The sequence below is a fragment of the Felis catus genome, chromosome C1 (genome assembly GCF_018350175.1).
Source record: "Felis catus isolate Fca126 chromosome C1, F.catus_Fca126_mat1.0, whole genome shotgun sequence".
In the NCBI taxonomy this organism is placed as follows: Eukaryota; Metazoa; Chordata; class Mammalia; order Carnivora; family Felidae; genus Felis; species Felis catus.
Genome location: NC_058375.1, coordinates 54,705,170 through 54,728,184, shown reverse-complemented (window position 1 = coordinate 54,728,184; position 23,015 = coordinate 54,705,170). Strand labels below are relative to the sequence as shown.

Here is a 23,015-nt window from a genome sequence, read left to right as displayed (position 1 = left end):
CTGGCCTCAGGCACCTTGACTCTGCACTCCTCTGTTTTCTACCTGATAGTTGAGATTCTGCTTTGCAGTTTGAAGAACATAGGCAAATACGTCTAAGAGGTTTGAATATGGTCAGTCTTTGCTACATTGCAGGATAGAGCATGGCATATGGTTAGTCAAGGGATGGGCACACTTTTCTCAGTCTCTCTGAGTCTCAGTTTCATTATCTATAGAGTGGAGATAATAGTGGTACCTACCTGACAGAATTGTTGTGAAGATTAAAAGGAGTCACACATGCCAATGCAGCTGGTCCCACGCTAAGTGCTCATTAAATGTTTCCTTCCACTCTGTAGCACAGTTATGTGGGTGTTCCTCTTATCTTTCTTATTAACTGTAACCTCCCTGGGAGCATGCAACCTTTCTGAGAATATCTGTTTTTAATTCATCTGTGATTATTCCACTGTTTTGTTAACCTTGTATCCCCAGAGCCTGGCACACTGCATGGCACATAGGAAAAATTCAGGAAGTATTTGTCAAATGAATGAAGAAATGAATTTTGGCCTGCCCACTGATTAAGACATTTTAGGGAAGGGGTGCTTATATTAGAATTTACCGGCAGAAATGCCCTGGGGAATCCGTTCTTACTGGTAGCTTTAAGATGTCCCCTGCCCCTTTCACAAGAGAGTGACCCTTTTTAGTTTCTTTTTCAAAAGCAGAAGAGAGCCCAGTGGAAATTTCCAGGCTGGAGACTTTAGGGAGCTACCAATATTTTTATAACATACAATGTTAAAAACAATTGTACGTGTGCCCAGAAACCTTTTAAAGCATGAATACCAGCATCCAACCTTATTTGGTTTCAGAAAGTTAATAAACGAGTAATACAACCCAGTCATTGTTCCTTAAAAATTAGAGATCTACAATTAATAGCAGCAAAACAAAAACATCAGCTGTGTCTAATAGGGTGGTGGAGTGTGTCATGTCTCACCGAGGAGCCAGGCAACAAGTGGGCATTGAGTTAAGGTTCCAGAGAAGGGACAAAGACATGTGGCTGGATGACAGCTCATTAAATGTCACCAAGCAGAGACTGCTGAGAGAGGAGGCATGTCACCAACTACCGTTTTTCTTTTTGCCGTAGCCTCATGCAAACATGTTGCGGAAAGTTCTAGTATGATTTGCAAAAAAAGTGTTAAGGTTCTCAACTCATAAATGATTCAGCGGTTCAGGAAATGAACGCTGAATGACAATTAAAAAAAGTATCAATAACAGATGAAATCTGCACACTGTGTCTGAGATTTTTAATACCCTTGGAGACCCCAGATACATATTTCTCATGCTGTAGAGCACTAATGTCTTTAAGGGTCATTACCGTCACCTCGGCTCACATTCATTTTTCTCCTCCCTCCTTCCCACGGGTTAAAGGGGAACAGTTGTTGTTGCTGCTGTGACAGGTTAGAGATGAGGTAAGTGTGAGATTAGAAGCCACATAGAGCTGGTACTTACTGCTCGCTTGGAAGTGAAGAGTTTCTTGACATCGCCTTCGGTGACAAATCATAGTCGCTATCTGATCGGTAGAGAAAGGACTCTCTCCGCTGGCTGTGCCCGGGAAAGGTGGCATGGAGCACCAACCCAGAGGAAGAGCTGGCCTGGGGGTCCAGTGGGCTCCGACCTGGGGAAGGGCCATTTTCCACATCAAAGCTTAAGAGAAAACAAAAAACTCTGGTCACATAACCATGGAGGAGGGCATCTGACATACACAGACATGAAGAACTAGTGTGTGCCAGGCACTTGACATAAAATTCCACACTTTATGCACAATTTTAATCTTCCAAACAGCTCTGAGTTGCAGTCATTATTATTCTCATTTTGTATGAGGGAAACAGTCCCACAGAAGCCCAGTCATCAGTAAATAATAAAGGCAGGATTTGAAGCCTAATGCAAAGCCCCATGGCCTTTCAGCGGCAAGAACAACTTTGACAAATTCAGAATAGGAGCCAACCATGAAATAACTTGGTGATAATAAGCAACTCCAGAGACCTCATCTAACACAGCTCTAGGTGTCAGACACGAAACTATCACTTAAATGAGTCTTCGTAGCTGGGAGACTTCTTTGTGCCATAAATAAACATCACGGTCTATTAAGGATACAATATGCATATTTCTCAATGTTTCAGGAACAAAGTGCTATCCTGAAAACATTCACTGGCTGATTAGACGGGAGGCCCAGTCTGAGACTTAATAGTCACATGCAAGTTTAACCACAGAAAATGATTTAATTAATCTGATAATGCCAATTACCCTCTGGGGCTGCAGAGCTTTATGTCTTGAGGAGGATATGGCCAGTGGCTCCAGTATAGGAGAGCCCTTAAGGTTTCTGATCAGTCTGCTCCCCCTAGGAAGGTACCCTGAAGCCCAGAATTAGTTGAACAAGCTCTGATCAATGAATATACAGACGGGAGCAGTAGAGATTACGTCTCTTGTTTTCTCTCCCCCTCTCTTGGTATTACCATAGGTACTGTGTCCTTCCCATGCTCTCCATCATCCCCTATTCATTTTCCCTGGAAGCACTACCTTTAGCCTCAAAGTGACAGTAACGCTCTCGCCTACCATTTCTCTAGACCACTCACTGGTCTCCAGTTAAAGCTCTGCAGAGAGGTATTGAAGAAGGTGTGAGGCTGAGAATGTTCTTTCTTCCGAGTTAGACTACAATAGTGGGCTTCCTTTATATTCATCCAGCTGCCATAATTTATTTCTACACTCATGGTTCTTATTTTTTCTTTTTTACTAGTTCTTACAATCTGCTCTCTTGGGGTGAGGTTTATATTTCTTTAGTTTATAAATTGCTTTCTGATCTATTATCCCACTTACCTCTCATAACAACTCTGGGAAGGGTATAGTATGACCCCATCCTACATTTGAGGAAAATGAGGCTTAGAGAGATTTTAAATATTTGCTCAAGGTCACGTGCTAGTACCTTGTAGAGCAAGTTACCGGAAGACCAAGTCTTCCAACTCTTTCTCTACAACCCCAGACCTCTCTTATCACAGAGTATCAGAATGGCTTGCTGGCTGGCTGAGTGCAATTTTTCTTCTGGATTCAAACAAAGTTTGTGTTTGGTATGTAGACAGTCAGATGATGAGCAACCTTAGCTGTTATCTTGAATGGAGACAGGAGAGCAGCAAATTACCCTGAAGCTATAGGTTTCCTTGAAACTGGAAAGAATAACAGAATGCAGGGTTATAATGCTTCCCTGGAGACCATTCTGAGAAGCTGCTTTTAGCCAACCTACAAACTCCAGGTGTCTGATAAGAAGCAGCAGGTGAGACTCTCTGGTTAAAAGGACAAGAAAGGGCCATAACAACCCAATATGTATTTGGACTTTCAAGGCACCTGTGCGTGGATTTTCACAGCAGGATGATGGTCTGGGATGGGGCTGCCTTTCAAAGACTGCAGGCAAGCAGGCAGGTGGGCAATCACTCACACACGCCAGCTTGTTTCTCTGTCTGCCTATAAGTAGAGCTATGTTGTAAGCCAACTACATCGCAGCGAGTGAAAATCTAATGAAAGCTGACTTGCAAACTTTCCTTGGGTGAGATCTATACTAGTTGTTGGGCAGAACAACAACAACAACAACAACAAACCCAAAAAAACCAAAACCAAAACCAAACCAAAACAAACAAACAAAAAAACACTCCTTTGTGGATAAGGGCTCCTTTGTGCCACCCAGATCCTGTGGAATGGGCAGGTCCTGATGATTCCTCTGAACTGTTCTTAAGGACAAAGAGGGGAGTTATAGACGGGACTACATAAAGCTTAAGAGTGGGCATGAGCTTTGAAGTTTCATGTATATTCACGTTATTCATTTGGGATGTATCTGTTCAGCCTTGATGCATATGAAAACATTAAAATGCTTTTGAAACACTTGGCAGCCAGCCATTGCCCCAGGCCCTCCAGAATTTGTTGGTCTCCCCGGTGATCCAGTGACTAAAAGGTTGGTGTCTGGAACATCAGAGGTCTCTAGCTTTTAGCACTATGGCCTGTACCCATTTAATTGGTCAGTGTCCATGCAGTACCAGTCATTAAACATTATGACTGTGTGTTCCTGTGCTAAAACATTAGACAGGCACCATGTACATGTGACTACCAAACTCTTAGAACTTTTTCCATTGAGGGTTTCTGCCAGGGCTCACTCTGCCCTATTTTCTTCTGGAGGCATTCCTAGTGGGCAGAAAGTTTAAGTCAAGGCATTACCCTTACAGTGTATGTCACAAGGCATTCTGTCCCCAGTTAGTATCCAAGAAGACTGGTCTTACTAGGTAAGCAGGGACTAGACGCAGATACCCAAACTCTCTCCATGATGCTCTCTTTTGGTTTTGTTTTGTTTCTGTCTTTATTCTTTACTCTGCCCAAACTCTATAAACTCATAGAAGAGCCTGCTGGAATTCAGAAGAAGCCAGGGAAGAATTCTCTGGTGCAAAGAAGCAGTCTCAGGGAGACAAACGGCCTTTCATATTCCCTGAGGCACTGTTTCAAAGCAACCAACACAGATGTACAACTTAGGAACAAACATGAATCACCAACCAGACACCAGTCCCAGTCACAGCAAAATTAGCGGGCAGACATCACAATACATCCCGCAGATCCAGGGTGGGAGGAGGGGTGTGGGCAAGGAGAAGACTGAGGACAGACTTAACAAGCAAAATGAATAGACCACACAAACTGAAACACAATTAGGGAGAAAATGGAATCTAAAATATCAGAAACAAACACATAAATGGAAGAATTAATTTAGGATAAATTCTTTAGGATAATTTTTTTTTGTCTTAAGCCTTAAGCAGGACACACAGTTCACCTTTAGGCTTCTTAATATTAAAAAATCATTATAACAGTAGTGTAAGCATATTATATAAAGCATAGACACTAGAGGGAAAAATACGACTTTTATTAGTAGTTTAGTGTGTTTCCTTCTGAATATTATTCCTGTAGGCTTGGATGATTTTTTTTACAAGTATTTTTCACGTACTGCACAGTTTCTGGAATTATCATTTTCCATGCTCTGGAACTTGATGGTTCACCCAGAAGCTGTGCCATACTCTCCTATGCATTTTCCCTACTGTTGGCCATCGTACTTAAGATCTCAAATAACATTGTAGTTGTTATCTTTGACCTTATAGCTACTTTAGTATTCACATGAGGTCACTCAGAAGTTTCAGACAGATTAAGTGAGTTTCTGAATATTTCACTGAATCTCCCTTGAAGGGGCTGCCCATATCCAGGACACGGACTGAAAGAGTATTGCCTTTTTTCTAGCACCAGAGACAGTCCCAGAACTGCTCTCTCATGTCCAGGATTCTCTGTGTTTCCTCCCTCCTGACCTGCTTGTTTCTCCCTGACTTGGCTGATCACCCTGGACTGAATCAATTGCTTGTTGTCTAAGTCTGAATATTTTAACAACTTTCTCCTCCTTGGTATTTAGACTTCTCGGCTTCTTGAGCCGGACTGATGGTAGCAGATGACACTGTGGGTATAAAGTGGTGCTCCCTGAAACTGGGGGGGCCCTTCTCACCACTGTCTCCGATAAGTCGCTATCTCCCAAATTCAGCTCATGGCACCTCCTCCGGCAAGTTTTCTCTGACAGTGAGGCCCCAGTTTGATGTAAACACCTGTTCCTCCTCTGTGCTCTCCTAGACTCCTTTACTGCAGTACTTGATCACAGCGCTTGTAGATCTCTACTTAATTCTTTCGTTATTTAGCTGATTCCCAATAGATTCTTATTTCCCAGAGAGAAGGGACCCAATATTACTCACTTTTGTATCCCAGGCTCTGCATCAGAGCCTTGTAAATAATAGATCCTCAAAAGATGTCGGCTGAACCAATTAAAGAACACTGCAATTTACTGTGAAATGTTTCTCCCTTCCCTTCCCGCTTCCTGCCTCCTCACTCTCATCTCCATTCCCACCAACATGGGTTTTTGATGTTTCTTTCCAAAGAGTCTATACAGATGTGTATAGACTTAATTGGTAAGTCTTGTAAGGCAATGATCTAAGAATAAAATTAAATAAAAGGAAGTAATAAAATAAAGTAAAATAAAATAAAATGAAATAAAATAAAACAAAACAAAACAAAACAAAACAAAACAAAACAAAACAAAACACACTTCTATGTTCTCCCGGAACAAAACAATCTTACATAGAAAAATACCTGCCTTAGATATTTGAGATGGTGACATCTTCACACAAACCCTATAATAGGAAAAGCTCTCCCATGCCAGTTTCTGTTTGCCATCTTCTCATCTCCTTCTTTTTAATAAAAGCAAGACTCTTTTCTCTGCCCTGCACTTTCTCTGCTGGCGGTTTCATTCCCTGGGAATACATGCAAAGCCAGGCCCAAGCTGGTGCAGAAAGGGAGCCAGCAGATGGCAGAAGACAGCTGCAGCTTCCTCAGGCTGCACCTCCCAGCCTCCAACAGCAGCAGGTGGGGCTGCTTGCCAGTCTCCAAGGGAGAATGTGACTGAGGCCTTACTCATAAGCCTGGGAGGAAAAATCAGGGATAAAGAACAGAACCGCAAGGTCTACATGAAACCTTTTATTAAACTAAGAGAAGCTCTACTTCCAAGAATTCAAGCTAAGCCAGGTGATTGCAGAATTGCCTGCAATTGTTCCCAGGGTGGTTGTTTCCTGCCCCCCCAATTACTGCGCATACCCCAATTTCTGTTACAGAAATTCACGAAACAACATCCAACAAATAATTCATTTCAGAATCAGAGACTTTTCTCTTTCCGCTCAGTCCTTCTCAAGTTGAGTCTCTGGCTTATTGTGATAAATAGCCCCACTGTAAAGATGGCGAGCTCTCTAAAAAAGGTTTAGAGCTACTCCACCATTGGAGTAGCTCACCACCATTTGGGGAGAGTGCCCCACTGTCTCAATTTTGTGTTCCTTCCTTCCTTCTTTCCTTCCTTCCCTCCCACCTTCCTTCCTTTCAAGTTTATTTATTTTGAGAGAGAGAGAGGCAGAGAGAGAGAGAGAGAGAGAGAGAGAGAGAGAGAGAGAGAGTATCCCAAGCAGGCTCTGTGCTGTAAGTGAGGAGCCCAATGTGGGGCTTGAACTTCCAATACACGAGATCATGACTTGAGCTGAAATCAAGAGCCAGACACTTAACTGACGGAGCCACCTGGCCGACCCTTTGCATTTCTTTCTTAAAAATTTACTCACTGAATATCTCATACATCACTGAATTTTTATAACTCCAGAAGGCGAATTCTCTTCTTCTCATTTCAAAGAGGAGAAAATGGAGGTTCCAAAACGTGAAACTTCTTTTGAAAAATTCTAAAATGTGATCTCCTTTAATTACACTGTACAGTTTGTGCCCAGGGGTCTCTCTTCCTATGTCCCCATGACCCTTCTTGATCCCAGAATCTACCACACTGGATTGTATTCCTCTGTTTACTTATTTCTTCCACATCACCAGACTGTGACCTTGAAGCAGGGACTAAGCCTCATTTCTTCTGTATTCCTGTTGCCTATAACTGAGTTTCACACCAGAAGGCATATAACCAGTGAATGAATGGGAGGATCTCACCGTTTATGTTTCTCCTCTGACAAAAAGCTTGTTCTATCTGGATTAAAACCTCTGGCAGGTGAAGACTTCTGAGAAATCCCTCAGTGGAGTTAATTGGTTCCTCTTTACCCATATTCGCACCCCCCCGCCCCCACCTCCCGACATGATCCCTGGAACTCCATCCCAGGAGTTTTGCCTTTTGAAAACTTTTGTGTCTAGGTTTGTGTATGCATAGATGGTGGTAGTTTATCTTTGAGAAAATGCCATGTTTCTTCAAAGTTCTGTTGGAAAATATTTCCATCAATTGTACTCAGAAATTAGCATCTTCAAATGCTTGCTTATAGTTTCAATAAAAATAAACATACTTAGGTTAGCCATCGCCTCAGTGTGATATCTGGTCCCTGTAGATGGGCAAGGTGCATGGGGGCATCCATTCTTACCCACAGTGACAGTGACCCACCTTTATACAATTAATGGTGGCAGGATGCCAGTCCTAGATTTTTTTTATTTTTATTTATTTTTAATTTTTTTTTCAACGTTTATTTATTTTGGGGACAGAGAGAGACAGAGCATGAACGGGGGAGGGGCAGAGAGAGAGGGAGACACAGAATCAGAAACAGGCTCCAGGCTCTGAGCCATCAGCCCAGAGCCCGATGCGGGGCTCGAACTCACGGACCGCGAGATCGTGACCTGGCTGAAGTCGGACGCTTAACCGACTGCGCCACCCAGGCGCCCCCAGTCCTAGATTTTTAAAAAAAATTTAAAGTTTATTTATTTATTTGGAGAGAGAGAGGCACATGTAGGGGAGAGACAGAGAGAGAGGGAGAGAGAGAGAATCCCAAACAGGTTTCACACTGTCAGTGCAGAGCCCAATATGGGGCTCAAACTCACGAACCGTGAAATTATGACCTGAGCCAAAATTAAGAGTCAGAGGCATAACCAACTGAGTTACCCAGTTGCCCCTACCATCCTAATTAAAAAAAAAATTTTAATGTTATTCATTTTTGGAGAGAGAGAGAGAGAGAGAGAGAGAGAGAGAGAACGCGTGCGCAAGTCGGGGAGGGGCAGAGAGAGAAGGAGACACAGAATCTGAAGCAGGTTCTAGGTTCCGAGCTGTCAGCACAGAGCCTGATGTGGGACTCAAACTCATGAACTGTCAGATCATGACCTGAACTGAATTTGGACACTTAACCAACTGAGCCACCCAGGTGCCCCATGGAGTCCTAATTTTTAATGAAGGACTTAACTGTGCAAAATCATAGCCAGCCTGATGCAGAACCCATGTCCTAGCTGCAGGTAGGCAGACCTCCTCTGGCCACAGTTACAGGAGAATATTGCAGCTCTTCCCTGAGAAGCCAGTGCCAAAGTCTGTGACTTCCCTCCCATAGAGTAGGAAGGAGAACTATGATATTCGGCTCATCTGAATTCTAGAAGCGGCTTCCCACTGCCTTCTTTTCTTCCTAGGGGCTTTGAAAATTACATTCATGGCAATAATCCAAAATTGCTTTCCCCACAGAGAGGTTTAACCAGAGGTAGCAGAGTAATGCTGAAGAGCTCTGGGATTCTGGAGATCTGGCTTCCAGTTCCGGCTCTGTGAGGAAACAACTGGAATTAAACGGAGACTCCCCATATCCTGACCTCCACACCATAGTCTTTCTCCCCTGAGGTGAACGAAAACAAGAATGAGTAGAAGATCTCTGAGGCACGTCTGAGATTAGACATCTTACAGACATTTTGGAGATGGAAGAAAGACTGGTTCTCAAGTGAGGCTTGATGTGATTTTATATTGTTAATGACCATTCATTCATTCATTCAATGCCTACTATAAAATAAGGTACTGTTCTAGGCCTGAGAATGCTGCAATGTACAGGACAGACAAGGTCCTTGTGGGGAGGTAGGGACAATAAATAAATCAAGTAAGGTAATATCAGATAGTGATAACTGCTACGATGAAAATAAAACATAACAGTGTGGGAGACACAGATATGCAGAAGAGTGTTTCTTTAGTTTGGGTGGTCAGCAGACCCACTCTACAAGCCACAAAGGTGGTCTCCTGCTCTACACCAGGGCACGACCCCATCTTTCCCACATGGTGTCACTTGAGTTGAGATCTTATGGAGGTATTGGGAAAGTCTATCCTTGGATTCTTTCTGATCTCCATTTCTGTCCCCTTTTTAGCCAGAGAATTCAGTCAGATGATACTTGTGTTTGAATTTGGTGCCATTTATTAAGCTAGTGAATTAATTTTCTTCATCCCTGCGCCATTTCTGAGCTGAGTTAGTTGCTCCATTATCTCATAGGGCTATACTTGTCTTAATATCTATGTATCTTCACCATAGCACTTGTCTGGCCTAATTGTTAGAGTCTGCCTCCAAACTGCTGTGTTCCTCAAGAACACAGAACATATTTTTCCTACTTTTTCACCTCATTGCTAACGACCATGTCTGTCAGAGTAGGGGTACTTAATAAATTTCTGATGGATATGCCAATGAAGGAATGAATGATTTGGGACCAAGGAAATTTTACCAGCTCTCCTTGATACCCATCATAGATAGCACAGATATACTTCTCCATCAAGAAATGATGTGCATGGTGTGGGGACACCAAACTGTCTTCTGCTCTCTTCTGACCCCTAAAGCTAGCTAAAAGTCAGTCTAACTGACCCCTAAAAGCTAGCTCCATAAAGAAGAAACGGGTTTGCTACCAAATGTCACCTGCAGAGAGGGCTGGAATACCTTACATAGGGTACTGAGCCCAAGAAGAAGGCAAAGGGTCCTATTTGGTAGCAGTCACCCCTGTCACTTGGTGTTGACAGTGTCAGAAATAGCAGTGCCAAGAATATTCCTCTTAATGTTTTTTTTTGTTTTTTGTTTTTTGTTTTGTTTTGTTTTGTTTTTTGTAGAAAGCTTTAATATTGCTGAGGAAAGTTGCAACTTCTTTCTTTTAGTTGTTGTTTGAGATCCTTTCTTGGGTCATAAATGTTTCGCCAAAGAAATGCATAAACAAAAAAAGTAATACCAATGCTTCATTTTTTTAATGAGATTATAAGATGGGGGTCACTTTAAAAAAAGCCTTTCTTTTCAAAAGCTAGGGAGAGTACTGTAATGTGACCCTTTAATAACTTCACATTGGGTTTTTTCTGTGTTATATGATTCGATGCACAAGGAAAACAAGATCAATCCTATCTCATAATTATAAGAACATGACTTCTAACAAGTTTGCAAAGTGTTCTGTCAATATATTTCCAGGTAAAAAAATGATTTTCAGAAACGTTAATGTTATAAGGTAAGTATGTGTTTCTTTCTGTGTCCTAATCATGGCTGAAATTTCACAAACCTACTCTCAGATTTTCATCCACTTAAATCTCATAAGGGTTAGGACAACTCTTAGCAGTAATGGTCACTTTCTATAGGGCAGTGATTCTCAGGAAAGGTAGGGGTCTCCCAAATGAGAACAATTTTGTGCGGGAATGTATTTTGTATGTGGACTGTATAAAGGGGGTTGAGGGGTACCAAGATTGAGAACTTACTACTGTGTATTGCTGCTGCTCTAAGTTGCATTTGGGGTATAGAAATTTCCTAATAGCTCAGTATTTTCCAGCCTCCATTTTCCATCTTTTCTAAAAGATAATCATAAAAGATATTCACATAGTCTCTTAACTGGATATAAATACTCCCATTTATACATTTGGTAGCCCTACCCAAAATAAAATCTGTTAATTAAATTATTTATTTAAAAATATTAAGTCAGCTTCCAATGGCTCGAAGGCAACTGAAATTCCCTTCAAGAGAAATGATCCTGATCTGGAAAAATCAGTTCTTACCCAACCAGTGATGGCTTCCAGAAATTGTTGCTTTCTTTAATAAGTTCTCAGATACCATCTGGAAATCAGTTCTAGAATTCTGCTTGATATCTATAGCTAAGATAGTGTAGATAAATGGTCACTTAGCTCATTGATATATACTCCAGTGACGGGGACATGTTAATCCCATGAAATAGTGAATTTCACTTTTGGAATGATTCAATCATTTACGGCTTAGGCCAGAAAACTTGAATTAATTTTAATCTTTAGCCCAAACCTCCCCCACCCCCATCCACTTACTCAACCAATCTCCCTCACTGTGCTAAATGGACCTGCCATCTACTCAGTTGAATCATCCACAATTTACCTCCTTCTTCAAATCCCCTTCGTCTTTTTCAGTTGGCCAAGGAGGTCTACCCATCCTATATCAAAACTATACACTTTAGTTTTGCTGGTACCATGGTTTAAGTGCATTAAAATCTCACTTAAACTAGAATAGCCACCCTATGAATCTCCGTGCTTCCACTTTTGCCCAATCCTCCAAATTCTGCTCCATATAACAGGAAGGGCAATCTCTTAACCTAAAAATCAAATCATGTCATTGCCTTTAGAATAAAATCCAACCTCCTTACGATGGATTCCAAGTCCCTATATAATCTAGTCCCTGCCACCATGCATGTGTGTGTGTTTTGTTCACTGGCATATTTTCTTTGCTTTGAACACTCCCTGGCTCACAGAAAGTACTGAATAAATATTTGTTAAATTGATAAATAAATGCTGGTCTCTCTGCTTGTTCTCTCCTCTCTTCTTTGCATGGTTGTCTTCTTATTCTTTAAGCCTTGGATTAAGTTAGCTACTAAAAAATTTTCCTTCCCCAGCCCATTATTTGTTAGGGCCCCTTTTCTTCATAGCACCTATTACAACTTTTTGCTCTACCTATTTGTATGCTCATTATTTTTAAATTGTCTTCCTCTCTCATAAAACTTTAAGGTCTAGGATGGTTGTCTGTTGTATTTACCAATGCATTAACTAGTACCTGGCACTGGGCCTGAGACATATTGCTAGTTCAGAACTAATGTCTGTTCCATAGATTAATGAATGAATAACTGAGTGTATAGTATATTAAACACTAACAATCATCTCAGTGATTCATAGCAGACTCATCATTTTGTTATTTAAAAATATATATTTCTTTATAAGAAGAAGAGCCCATTTGTTGACTTCCTATCATAGGGACAGCTCCCACACTACTCCTAAGGAAGCTCAAATTTTAAATTTCGATAAAGGTAAAAACTTGTTATGGCATTTCTTGCAATTATTACTCTCGGCTTATTTCAGAAAATTAGACTAGTTTTCAGATCAAGTTTGACCTTTCAGGAAGTCATTGACCTTTCAGGAAGAACTACAAGGAGTTGTTGAGGTCTGCATGGAGGCTGCATGCCTGGTTCTAGGCATGTGAAATGCCATTACTTAATTCTTTAAGAACTGCATATTTTAAAAAATAATTTATATTCTCTTGAGAACAAGTAGGCTATATATCTCCTTTCTGGTGGAGGTATGGGGGTGGAAGGAATGGCAGATTGGTTTGCTATATACTCAAATAATAATCACAAAATTGGAAATCACTGCCTCAGCCTCTAGTCTACTGAGCACTTAATAACATTTACATCAGTTAACATCTGGCCTCTAAATGTTATCAGTCTTAAACACTGCATCTGCAGACAGCCTGGCATTTGAATTTTAAAAATGTTCTTTTAGGAAGGAAGGAGGGGTGAGAGAAGGGGGGATAAGAAAAAGGAAAATCAGAAAAATGCGATCCCAGAATGGTTTCTTTTTGACTCGGGCGGTAAAGCTAAGGAAAGTTACACGTTCTTTCCTCATAGGTATTGAGCACTTACAATGTGCCAGGCCACATATTCAGTGTTGGGTATATACTAACTCATTTCATTGCTAGGGTCACTCTGTGGGGAAGTTGTTCCTCTGATTCTATGGATGTGACAACTGAAGTTCAAAGGGTTTAAATAATTTGCTGAGGATCACTGAGCTATTAAATAGTGGATCTTGGATTTAAACTTGGAAACCCAGTTTGACTGTATCCATTAACAGATCAATCGACTCACCCACATCAGTAAACATCTGCTCAGTCTTTCCTCTTGTTAACATAGATAAATTTTCATGATTGTATCTGAAGCCAAACCTTCTGTTGTGAGCCCTATTCACAGACTGTGCTACTGCATCATCATTTTCCATTTTGCATATCAGCAAACAATGAAAATGTAAAAAATCTCATATAAAACAAACCAATCCACAAACAAAAAATAACAACCAAAAGGACTTCCACCAGACATAGGAAAACAGAAAGAATTCATCACCAGCATACCTGAAGGATAAGAAATGTTAAAGGAAATCCTTCGGGCAGAAGGAAAATGATATCAGATAGAAATCAGTATTTCACAAAGGAATAAAGTGTGTTTTTTTTTTTTGCTTCCTTTAAAAATCTTTTCCAAATACAATTGACTGAAGATAAGAAATAAGAAATAATAACCATTGTGAGGCTTATAATGTACATAGAAGTAAACCATATGACAATGACAAGAGTACAAAGGCAAAGAAGGAAGAATGAAAGTATATTGTGGGAAGGTTCTTATACTATGTGTGAAGTGGTATAATATTGCTTGAAGGTAGACTGGGATAAACTAAAGATTTATACTAGAAACACTAACGTAGCCATTAAAATAAAAAAAAAACCATGAAGAACTTTACTTAAGGAAATACAAAAGGAAGCATAAAACACTTACTTATCCAAAACAGCAGAAAAAGAGAAAAAAGCATATAATGAACAGATAGGATAAATAGAAAACAAATAGCAACATGGTAAATATAAACCTAACCATGTTAATAATCTCTTTAAATGTAAATAGTCTAAACATCGCAATTAAAAGGCAGATGACCTAACGGTATGCTGCCTGTAACAAACCACTGTAAATATAAGAACACAAGTTAAAGAACAGGGAGTGGAAATATGCATACCATATAACGCTAATCAAAAGAAATCTAGAATGGCTATGTTAATATAAGAACAAGTAGATTTCAGAACAAAGATTATTATTAGGAATAGAGGGTAATTTCATAATGATAAAGGAGACAATTATAAAGAAGACATAACAATTCTAACAATTTATGAAGCAGAATTTCAAAATACATGAACAAAAAAACAAAAAGAAAAGCAAAAGAGGACAAATAGAATAATCAAGAAGTATAGTCTTGTTAACTGATTGAACCAATAGAAACCCAATAAGGATATAGAAAACTTGAACACTATCAATTTGACATAACTGACATTGATACAACACCACACAGAACAACAGCTGACTACACATTGTTTTCAAGTGTACATAGAACACTTACCAAAACAGATAATATTCTAGGCCATAAAACAAGTATCAGTAAGTTTAAAAAAATCCAAGCCATAAAAAGTATGTTCTCTGATCAGAGTGGAGTTAAATTAGGAATCAATAACAGAGAGATCTCTAGTAAAGCTCTAAGTATTTGAAACTAAACATTCTAAATAAATCATGGGTCAAAGAAAAAATCAAAGGAGAAATTCGAATTTTGACTAACTGAAAATATTACATATCAGAATCTGTGGGATATAAGCTAAAGCAGTACTTAGAGGTAAATCTGTAGCACTAAATGCCTTTATTAGAAAAGAATAAAATAAATAACCTCACTTTCTAGATTCAATTAGAGAAATAAAAGCAAATAAAACCCAAAGTAAGCATAAGGGGAAAAATGATAAGAATGGAAATATTATAGAGGAAGAGAGAGAGAGAATCAATGAAGACAAAACAGGTTCTTTGTGTAAATATGACAAACTTCAAGTCAAATTTACCAGGAAAAAAAAGAGAAGATGCAAGTTAAGAATATCAGGCATGAAAGAGGAGACATCAGTACAGATTCTAAAGATATAATAAAAATAATAAGGAACTATTATGAGCAACTTTATGCCAATAAATTCTACAACTTAGATGAAATGGATAAATTCCTTGAAAAACAAAAACTACTAAAACTCACTGAAGAAGAAAGAAATAACATGAAGAGGCTTATACCTATTACAGAAGTTGAATGTTTTTAAAATTTAAACCATTTCACACACACACACACACACAAAAACCCTGCAAGCCCAGATGGCTTTTCTGGTGAATACTGCCAAAAATTTAAAGAAGAAATAATACTAATTCTACACACCCCTTCAGAAAGTTGAAAAGGAAGGAATACTTCCCAACTAATTGTTTCAAGTCAGCATATTTCTGATATCAAAATCAAAGACAACTCAAGAAAAGAAAACATACAGATCACTTCCCCCATAAATACACATGAAAAAGCTCTTAACAGAATTATAGTAAATCTAATCCAATAATATATAAAGTGGTTGACACATGATGATCAAGTGGGGGTTATTCGAGGAATACAAGGCTGTTATAACACTCAAAAGACAATCAAGGTAATTTCCCATATTAATAATAATAATAATAATAATAATAACCAAGATCATCTCAGTGGGTGCAGAGAAAAACATTTGACAAAATCCAATATCCATTCCTGGTAAAACGTTCTAGAAAACTAGCAATAGTGGGGACATCTCTCAACCAGGTAAAGGGCATCTATGAAAAAGCTGACATCTAACATCACACTTAAGAGTGAAACACTGAGTTATTTCCCCTTAAAAGTAGGAAAAAAGTAAGAATGTCTGTTCTCACCACTTCAAGTGAACATTTTACTGGAAGTTCTTAGTGCAGTAGGCAACACATATATCTCTATCTCTATCTCTCTCTCTATCTCTATCTCTATCTCTATCTCTATCTACATCTACACTAAAAAGGAAAAAGTAAAATTATCTCTATTCATAGGTGATATGCATGTCTACATAGATTCACTGCAGCTTTGTTATCCTAAAAAATGGAAACAACCCAAATGTAACAGGTGAATAGGAATACAAGTTGTAGCCCATTCATGCAATGGAATACCACTTAGCAATAAAAAAGAACAAACTATCAATACCTGCAACAATATGGATTAATCTCAAACTAATTATTCTGGGTAAAAGGAGGTAGATCAAAAGAGTACTTATTGTATGGTTCCATTTATCTAAAATACTAGAAAATAAAACTATAGTGACAGCTCATCAGTGATTTTGCGGGGATGAAGGGCGGTACCAGGAGGGTTGGGAGGAACTGCAAAAAGAAACTTCTGGGTTTGATGGATATGAATTATCTTAGAGGTAGCAATGATTTCATGGGTGTATATGTGTCCAATTTTACACTTTAAAAAGTAAACTTTTTGCATGCTATTTGTACCTAAAGATTTTTTAAAAAATGGACTTGTGATTACTCCATGCTGTCTTCCACTTATTGCTTAATTTTTCTTTTTCTTTTTCTTTTTCTTTTCTTTTGCAGTCTTTTAAAAGCAAAATTCTTCAAGAAGTTGTCTTCACTTGCTGTCTCCACTTCCTTAACATCTATGTTCTTCTCAACACGGTATAATTAGGATTTGGTTTACAGTACTTCATAGGAAATCCCTTTTGTTGAGATCATTAGGATCCTACCTCTTGCCCAAACTAACAATCAATTCTTACTCACCATCTTTATCAAAATGTCATGAGCATTTGACATGTTTATCCTTCTCTTATTCTGACTTTTAAAAAAAATTTTCATTCATTTTATTTTTTGTATCATTTCCAGCACATAATTATAAAATAACGAGGTTAACACATGCCCATGTGCGAACAAGTGAGAATGTGGCCCCACCATATTTCAGGCACTGAGCATCGCCACAGTTGTCCACTTTGATCAGTGTTTAATATATGTGGGATGTACAGGCATCCAGAAGTTCGGAGTGTAAACATGGTTTCATGTTAGCAATAGCCATAAGATACTCTGGTCCTAAGTGTTTTCTGTAAGTTGTTTCATCCTGAAGGTTAGCACACATGCAGTGTCATCACTGAAAAGCAGATCCTTGTTTGAGGATTCAAACAACTGGAATATCTTGTATTCAAACCCATTTCTTCCAAAGAGCTCCTGTTGGTTGAAGAGAATTCTGTGAACAAAATCTGCCTTACGTTTCCTTGAGATCACAGCATGATTTACAGGAATGCTGATGCATAGGGGCACATGTACCCCAATGTTTACAGCGGCACTTTCAACAATAGCCAAATTATGGAAAGAGCCTAAATGTCCATCAACTAATAAATGGATAAAGAAGATGTGGTTTATATATACAACAGAATACTACTTGGTAATGAGAAAGATGAAATCTGGCCATTTCCAGCAACATGGATGGAACTGGAGGATATTATGCTATGTGAAATAAGCCAGGCAGAGAAAGACAGACACCATATGTTTTCACTCATATGTGGATCTTGAGAAGCTCAACAGAAGATCATGGGGGAGGGGAAGGGGAAAAAAAAAGTTACAGAGAGGGAGGGAGGCAAACCATAAGAGACTCTTGAGGACTGAGAACAAACGAAGGATAGATGGGGGCTGAGGGAGAGGGGAAAGTGGGTGATGGGCAGGGAGGAGGGCATTTGTTGGGATGAGCACTGGGTGTTGTATGGAAACCAATTTGACAATAAATTATATTTAAAAAAGAAAGCTGACTAGATCTCTGGATGTGAAAAGACTCCTTCAAAATCATATCTTCCATGCTGACTATTTTGACTTTCAGGATATTACCTTCCCTGGTTTTCTTCCTATTTCATTGGCCCGCCTAGGTCCTTCATCTGTCCACAAATTCTACATGTTGGAGAATCCTGGGACTCAGCTCTCAACCTTGTTTTCTTTATATTATTCAGGTGATTCTAGGTGATTTTATCACTGCATTTATCATGGTATAAAATACTATCTCTTCACCAATGACTCCCTTGACTCCCTAATGTGTTTAAAATGATGACAACTACAGGAAGAATATGATGAATGGTTAAGAGGCTCATAATCTAGACAAAACTGGAAATCTCAAGAACAGCAAAGGCAGTTTAAAGGGCAAAGGCCTGAAAATGTGGGAGAGATGCCAGGTGCTGCCGGAGAGGCTCTCAGACTGTGTTTTCTAGTGCATTCAAAACACTGTCTGCACTGCTTTTGTACATCACTGCCCTCAGCTCTGGTGGTAATTTTATGTAAAATGCATCCAATTTCTATAAAACTACTTAGCATTGATTTTGCATCTGAAGAGTTTCAGAAACGTCACCATTCCAAAAATAAATGGTATCATGATTCTATTAGAGCTCAAGGAAACTCTCCAGGCTTTACTATTCTTTGCCATTATTTTTAGAAATTAAATCTTCCTGTAATCTGAGCCCAATGTCTCTGAGCAGGTCACAGCTTGCTCTTCATCAGGGTAGACAGCCCTCCTTTGCATTCCCTAAAGGTGGGACCAGTCAATCTTGGGGGATGGACTCACCATTACAGAATCCTTAGGGAACTATGAGGTTCTTTTACCTCACACTTGGCCTTCACATGGAGGATGAAAACCCTAAATCACTATGACAGGCTTTAGCTTTTCTTTCCAGAGCAATCTTTACAGAAGAGGTATATATATATATATATATATATATATATATATATATATATATATAGCATGGGCGTTTTGAAGTGAACAGAGAAGTCCTTTTTAACCAATGTGAATTCTTTATCTTCTTCAGATATCAATTCTTATTCATGATCTTGTTATTTTGGAAAGAGCATTGTTCCTTTACAAATTCATCTTTTCAATAACAGAAACAATGACTGCCTCCAAATATAAGTAGTCGAGGAAATCCAATTGCAAAGTAGTGTCTTCCTTTCAATTGCTTTTCCTACAACCCTGTCTTTTGACTGACTCACTCACAGTGAAACAAGTCACTTGAAGGGCCGATTTATTTGCTAGAGGTGTCCCGTGAAAATTTCATCTCAGTTCTGTCAATAATCCCATTTCCTCATTTTATCTTTTCACAACCAATTCTTTCAACATGGATTTCCTCTTTAATAATCCAATTATCTTAACTTACTGGTAAATTACCCAGTCTAACCAAAACATCAGATTCAGTAATCAAAAGGACAGAGGGCTCTTCAAACGGTGTTTCTGACTCACATATTTCTGACTCACAGATGGATGTACTATGTTCTATGCCACCTCAATAATATGGCATTACTTGGACAAATAAAAAACACAACCTTATGCAGCCTGTTCTTACATATTTTCCTCTCAATTTTATAAATGAGTCACTTAACTTCAATATTCTTCAAATATTTTTCTTTATTTTATTTTATTCTGAAATGTGACCGTTCTACTCTAAACGAGGAAGCCACAAAACTCATTCTATTTTTCATACAGGTTTTACAATTTTACAAATATACAATTTCCATGCCACTTTGACTATTTTAACGGAAATAACAGATGCTTAAGGTCATTTTTTATTGAATATAAACGGGAGCAACTCTTATTCTATTGGGAAAATTGAGTTTGGGGATAGTTGATATTTTGTTTTGTCTATTTATAGGCTAACAGTTCTGATGTACCAACTACAAATCTCATTGCTATTTTGAAAAAATATATATAACAGAAAAGGACACAAAACTCTCAAATCTCCCTGAACAACTCCTGCAGTAGGATTATCGTGTCTTCTTGTAACTCAAGCACTTTTCAAACTTCTCTCTCTCTCTCTTTTTAATTTGCAGCATAAAACACAAAGTGTAATTTTACTCTCGTGTGGCAAAACCTCTAATGCATCACTACTACAGACAGAAAAAAAGTTCATTCTCCTCTGTCTGATAGTCAAGGTCCTAATGGTATGATTTGAGCTTGGCTTTCTAAGCATATGCGCTAAGATCTCTGATTTATGCTCTAACCAAGCTAAAATATACACTATCCCAGAGCTATACTTCCTTCACTTTTGTTTATGCTCGTCCTATTTCCTATATTATCTTTCCATCTTGAATATCCTTTCTAACATTTCCACCAATCTAAATCCATGTGTGAGCAAGGGATAGGTGGGGGGTGGAAAGCACCAGAATTAGGGAGAACTTGGCAACTCTACTGGGAGAGCGACTGTCCAGATATTGTTAAGCTGCCCTATGTGGTCAGCCCCATTAAGAAATACTTAGAGTGACTCAAGGGTTCCTATAGAGAGAGGGAAAAGATTGCCCTGGAAAACATCTAGTTAGAAGCAGTTTAATGTAATGGATCAGGCAGAGGCTTTGGAATGAGGCAGACCTGGGTCTGAAGAGAAACTCTGTCATTTGCCAACTAAAGGGCCTTGGATTTAATCACCTGAAGCCTTAGTTTCCTCGTGTGTAAAATAGTGATAGAGGAGAAAGGTAAAAGCTTGCTATAAGGATGAAATTAAATAATATGTGTAAAGATTTAGTGCAGCCCTACAATTCACTAGTCATGTCAGCACAGGACAAGGGCAATAGAACAGAAATGGCCGTATGGTTTATCCAGACAGAGGGCCAGAGATTTTACCTGTCCTCATTCCTTAAATGTAATTCTCCAAGATCTGTAGATCTCATATCTGACCCAAAAGTTCTTGTGTGGCCTGGGAAGCTGCTCAAGTATGGAGTAGGAATTCCCCTAGGTCTGTGTAGGAGTGGTGGCCAACCTGTAAGAGAGGCTCTGGGCCCTCTCCTAGGCCCAAAGCCAGGAGGCTGAATGGAGTCTTGGAAGAAAAGCAACTCAGGACGAGCCAAATTGTGTGTGGCAGGCACTGAGCTGGCTGCCCCAGAGGCTCACACAACTTTTGTCTCCTACCCTGTTTTGAAGATAAGAGTGTCCAACTGACACAGTTTGGGCCGGCCAATAACATGTAAATGGAAGTCTCTAGAGAAGGTGTTCCTTCCCAAATCTTAGGTCAGACACATGAAATTTCCATTTTTGTAGGTTAAAAATAGTTGAAAGTCAGGTATTTCAACCCATAGAAGACAAGCCTTACTCTCTAAGAGAACTCTTTATCCTTTGCTCCTTTACTGTTTCCTCTTTATTTTTCCGCCTGGAGCAGGGGACTCAATGCACAATAAGTAGCAATCTTATCTGCTTATCTGACCACAGTGGCAGAAGAAGAAGATGAAAGGATCCTGAATGTCAGGACACCAGTGAGTGACATGAAGCCCTGGACTACCTGCCCTCAAAATTCTTGTTGTACAAGATAAACACAGCCCTAAGGGTTTAGCCACTGTGGTAGGGTATCTCACTTGCAGCTAGAAAAATGCTAAATGATGCCATGTTGCTGAGTTAGCAAGCAGAGGATGGGTGGACCTTTGCTGAGTGAAAGAACTAACTCCAGAGAAATTGGCTTCAGGCTGTATAGCTCCTTTGAGGATGACCAGCACATCTGGAGTAGAAACAAACCTTATGCTGCCTTGGAGGCAACATAGTAGGAAGCCTTTCCAGGAAAAGACAAGAAGGAAAAAGACAGGAAGGGGAGCACAGGGAAGGAAGGGAAAGTTAAAGGGGAAAAGGAACATAGTACTAGGGAAGCTGCAATTTTAAACAGGTGGTCAGGTTAGCAAAGTAACTTTCTGAGGGAATTTCTGAGACATTTGAGTGTCACGCTAAGGAAACAGGAAGCAAAAAGTTCCTATAGCAATAGGCTAGTATGACTGGACCAAAGTGAGTGAGGGACAGAGGAGGAGAGATGAGGCAGGGGGCCATTTGGTAGGAGGCTTCTGTAAAGCATGTGTGAGAAAGACCTGAACCAATGAGGGCTGTGAGGCTTTCTACATGTGCAGTTAGGATGCCTAAGATGCAATCATCTGAGGTGAGGAAGCCAGTGGAAAGATCGGGTTCTGGGTCTGGGGGTGAAGATTAAATCATGCTAAGTTTGAGATGATAGACATCAAAGAAGAGATGTAATGTAGCAGGCTGGATAGAAGAATCTGCATTTCTGGAGAGAGAGACACATTTCACTTCATATGAATGCTTCCTAGATCGATAAGTCAGAGGTGATCTGTGCAGATGTGCACATTTTTTAAAAAGTGAAAAATAAATTTGTTTTCATCCATCTGTTCTCAGTCTTCTTCCTGTACATTGATACTTAGCCGATAGGGTTGATGTGGGGCGTTTGGTGAAGGTTAGGTGAAATAATGTATACAATGGGCATATCTCAGTGCAGATACTCAATAAATAATGCCAAATCTATATTGTGTACTTATATTTTTCTAGAGATTTCATTAAGCACTATGCATAAATCAACTTATTTAATTTTTACAATCAATTGATAGAGTATATAATATTGTAACCTCATTTTGTACCCATGATACTATGGTTTAGACAACTTTAGGAATCTTGCTCAAGGTCACAGAGCTGGTAAGCAGAAAAACCTAGCTTCATACAAAGATCTTTTTGCTCGTGAACCACATTCTTAATCTACATACTATAGCAGAGTTGCAAACTCAGAAGGCCTCAGGGGTAATGTAAATTTATGCAGTGACTCCTATATCCAATACCTACTCATAATTTACACATGGAGTCTAATAAACATCTTAGACTCAATGTGACCAAAACAGAATTTTTATTTTTCTATGTTCCTCCTTTAGCCCTTCAGTTTTCCATATCAATTAATGGCATTGTTCATCTGCCTAGTTGCTTAAGCCAAAAACCCAGAAACTGTCCTTTATTTCTCTCTTCTCCTCATCTGATGCATCCAACG

General features: G+C 39.3%; 1 protein-coding gene across 3 annotated transcripts in view; it reads right to left on the bottom strand.

Moving 5' to 3' along the window:
• Positions 1–23,015, bottom strand: part of PDE4B (phosphodiesterase 4B) — a 536,152-nt gene that overhangs the window by 125,396 nt on the left and 387,741 nt on the right. For all 3 annotated transcript variants that reach the window (XM_045035976.1, XM_023258788.2, XM_045035977.1), the window contains one exon: positions 1,480–1,674. In XM_045035976.1, the coding sequence (XP_044891911.1) occupies positions 1,480–1,674 (195 nt within the window). The remainder of the gene's footprint in view (positions 1–1,479; positions 1,675–23,015) is intronic.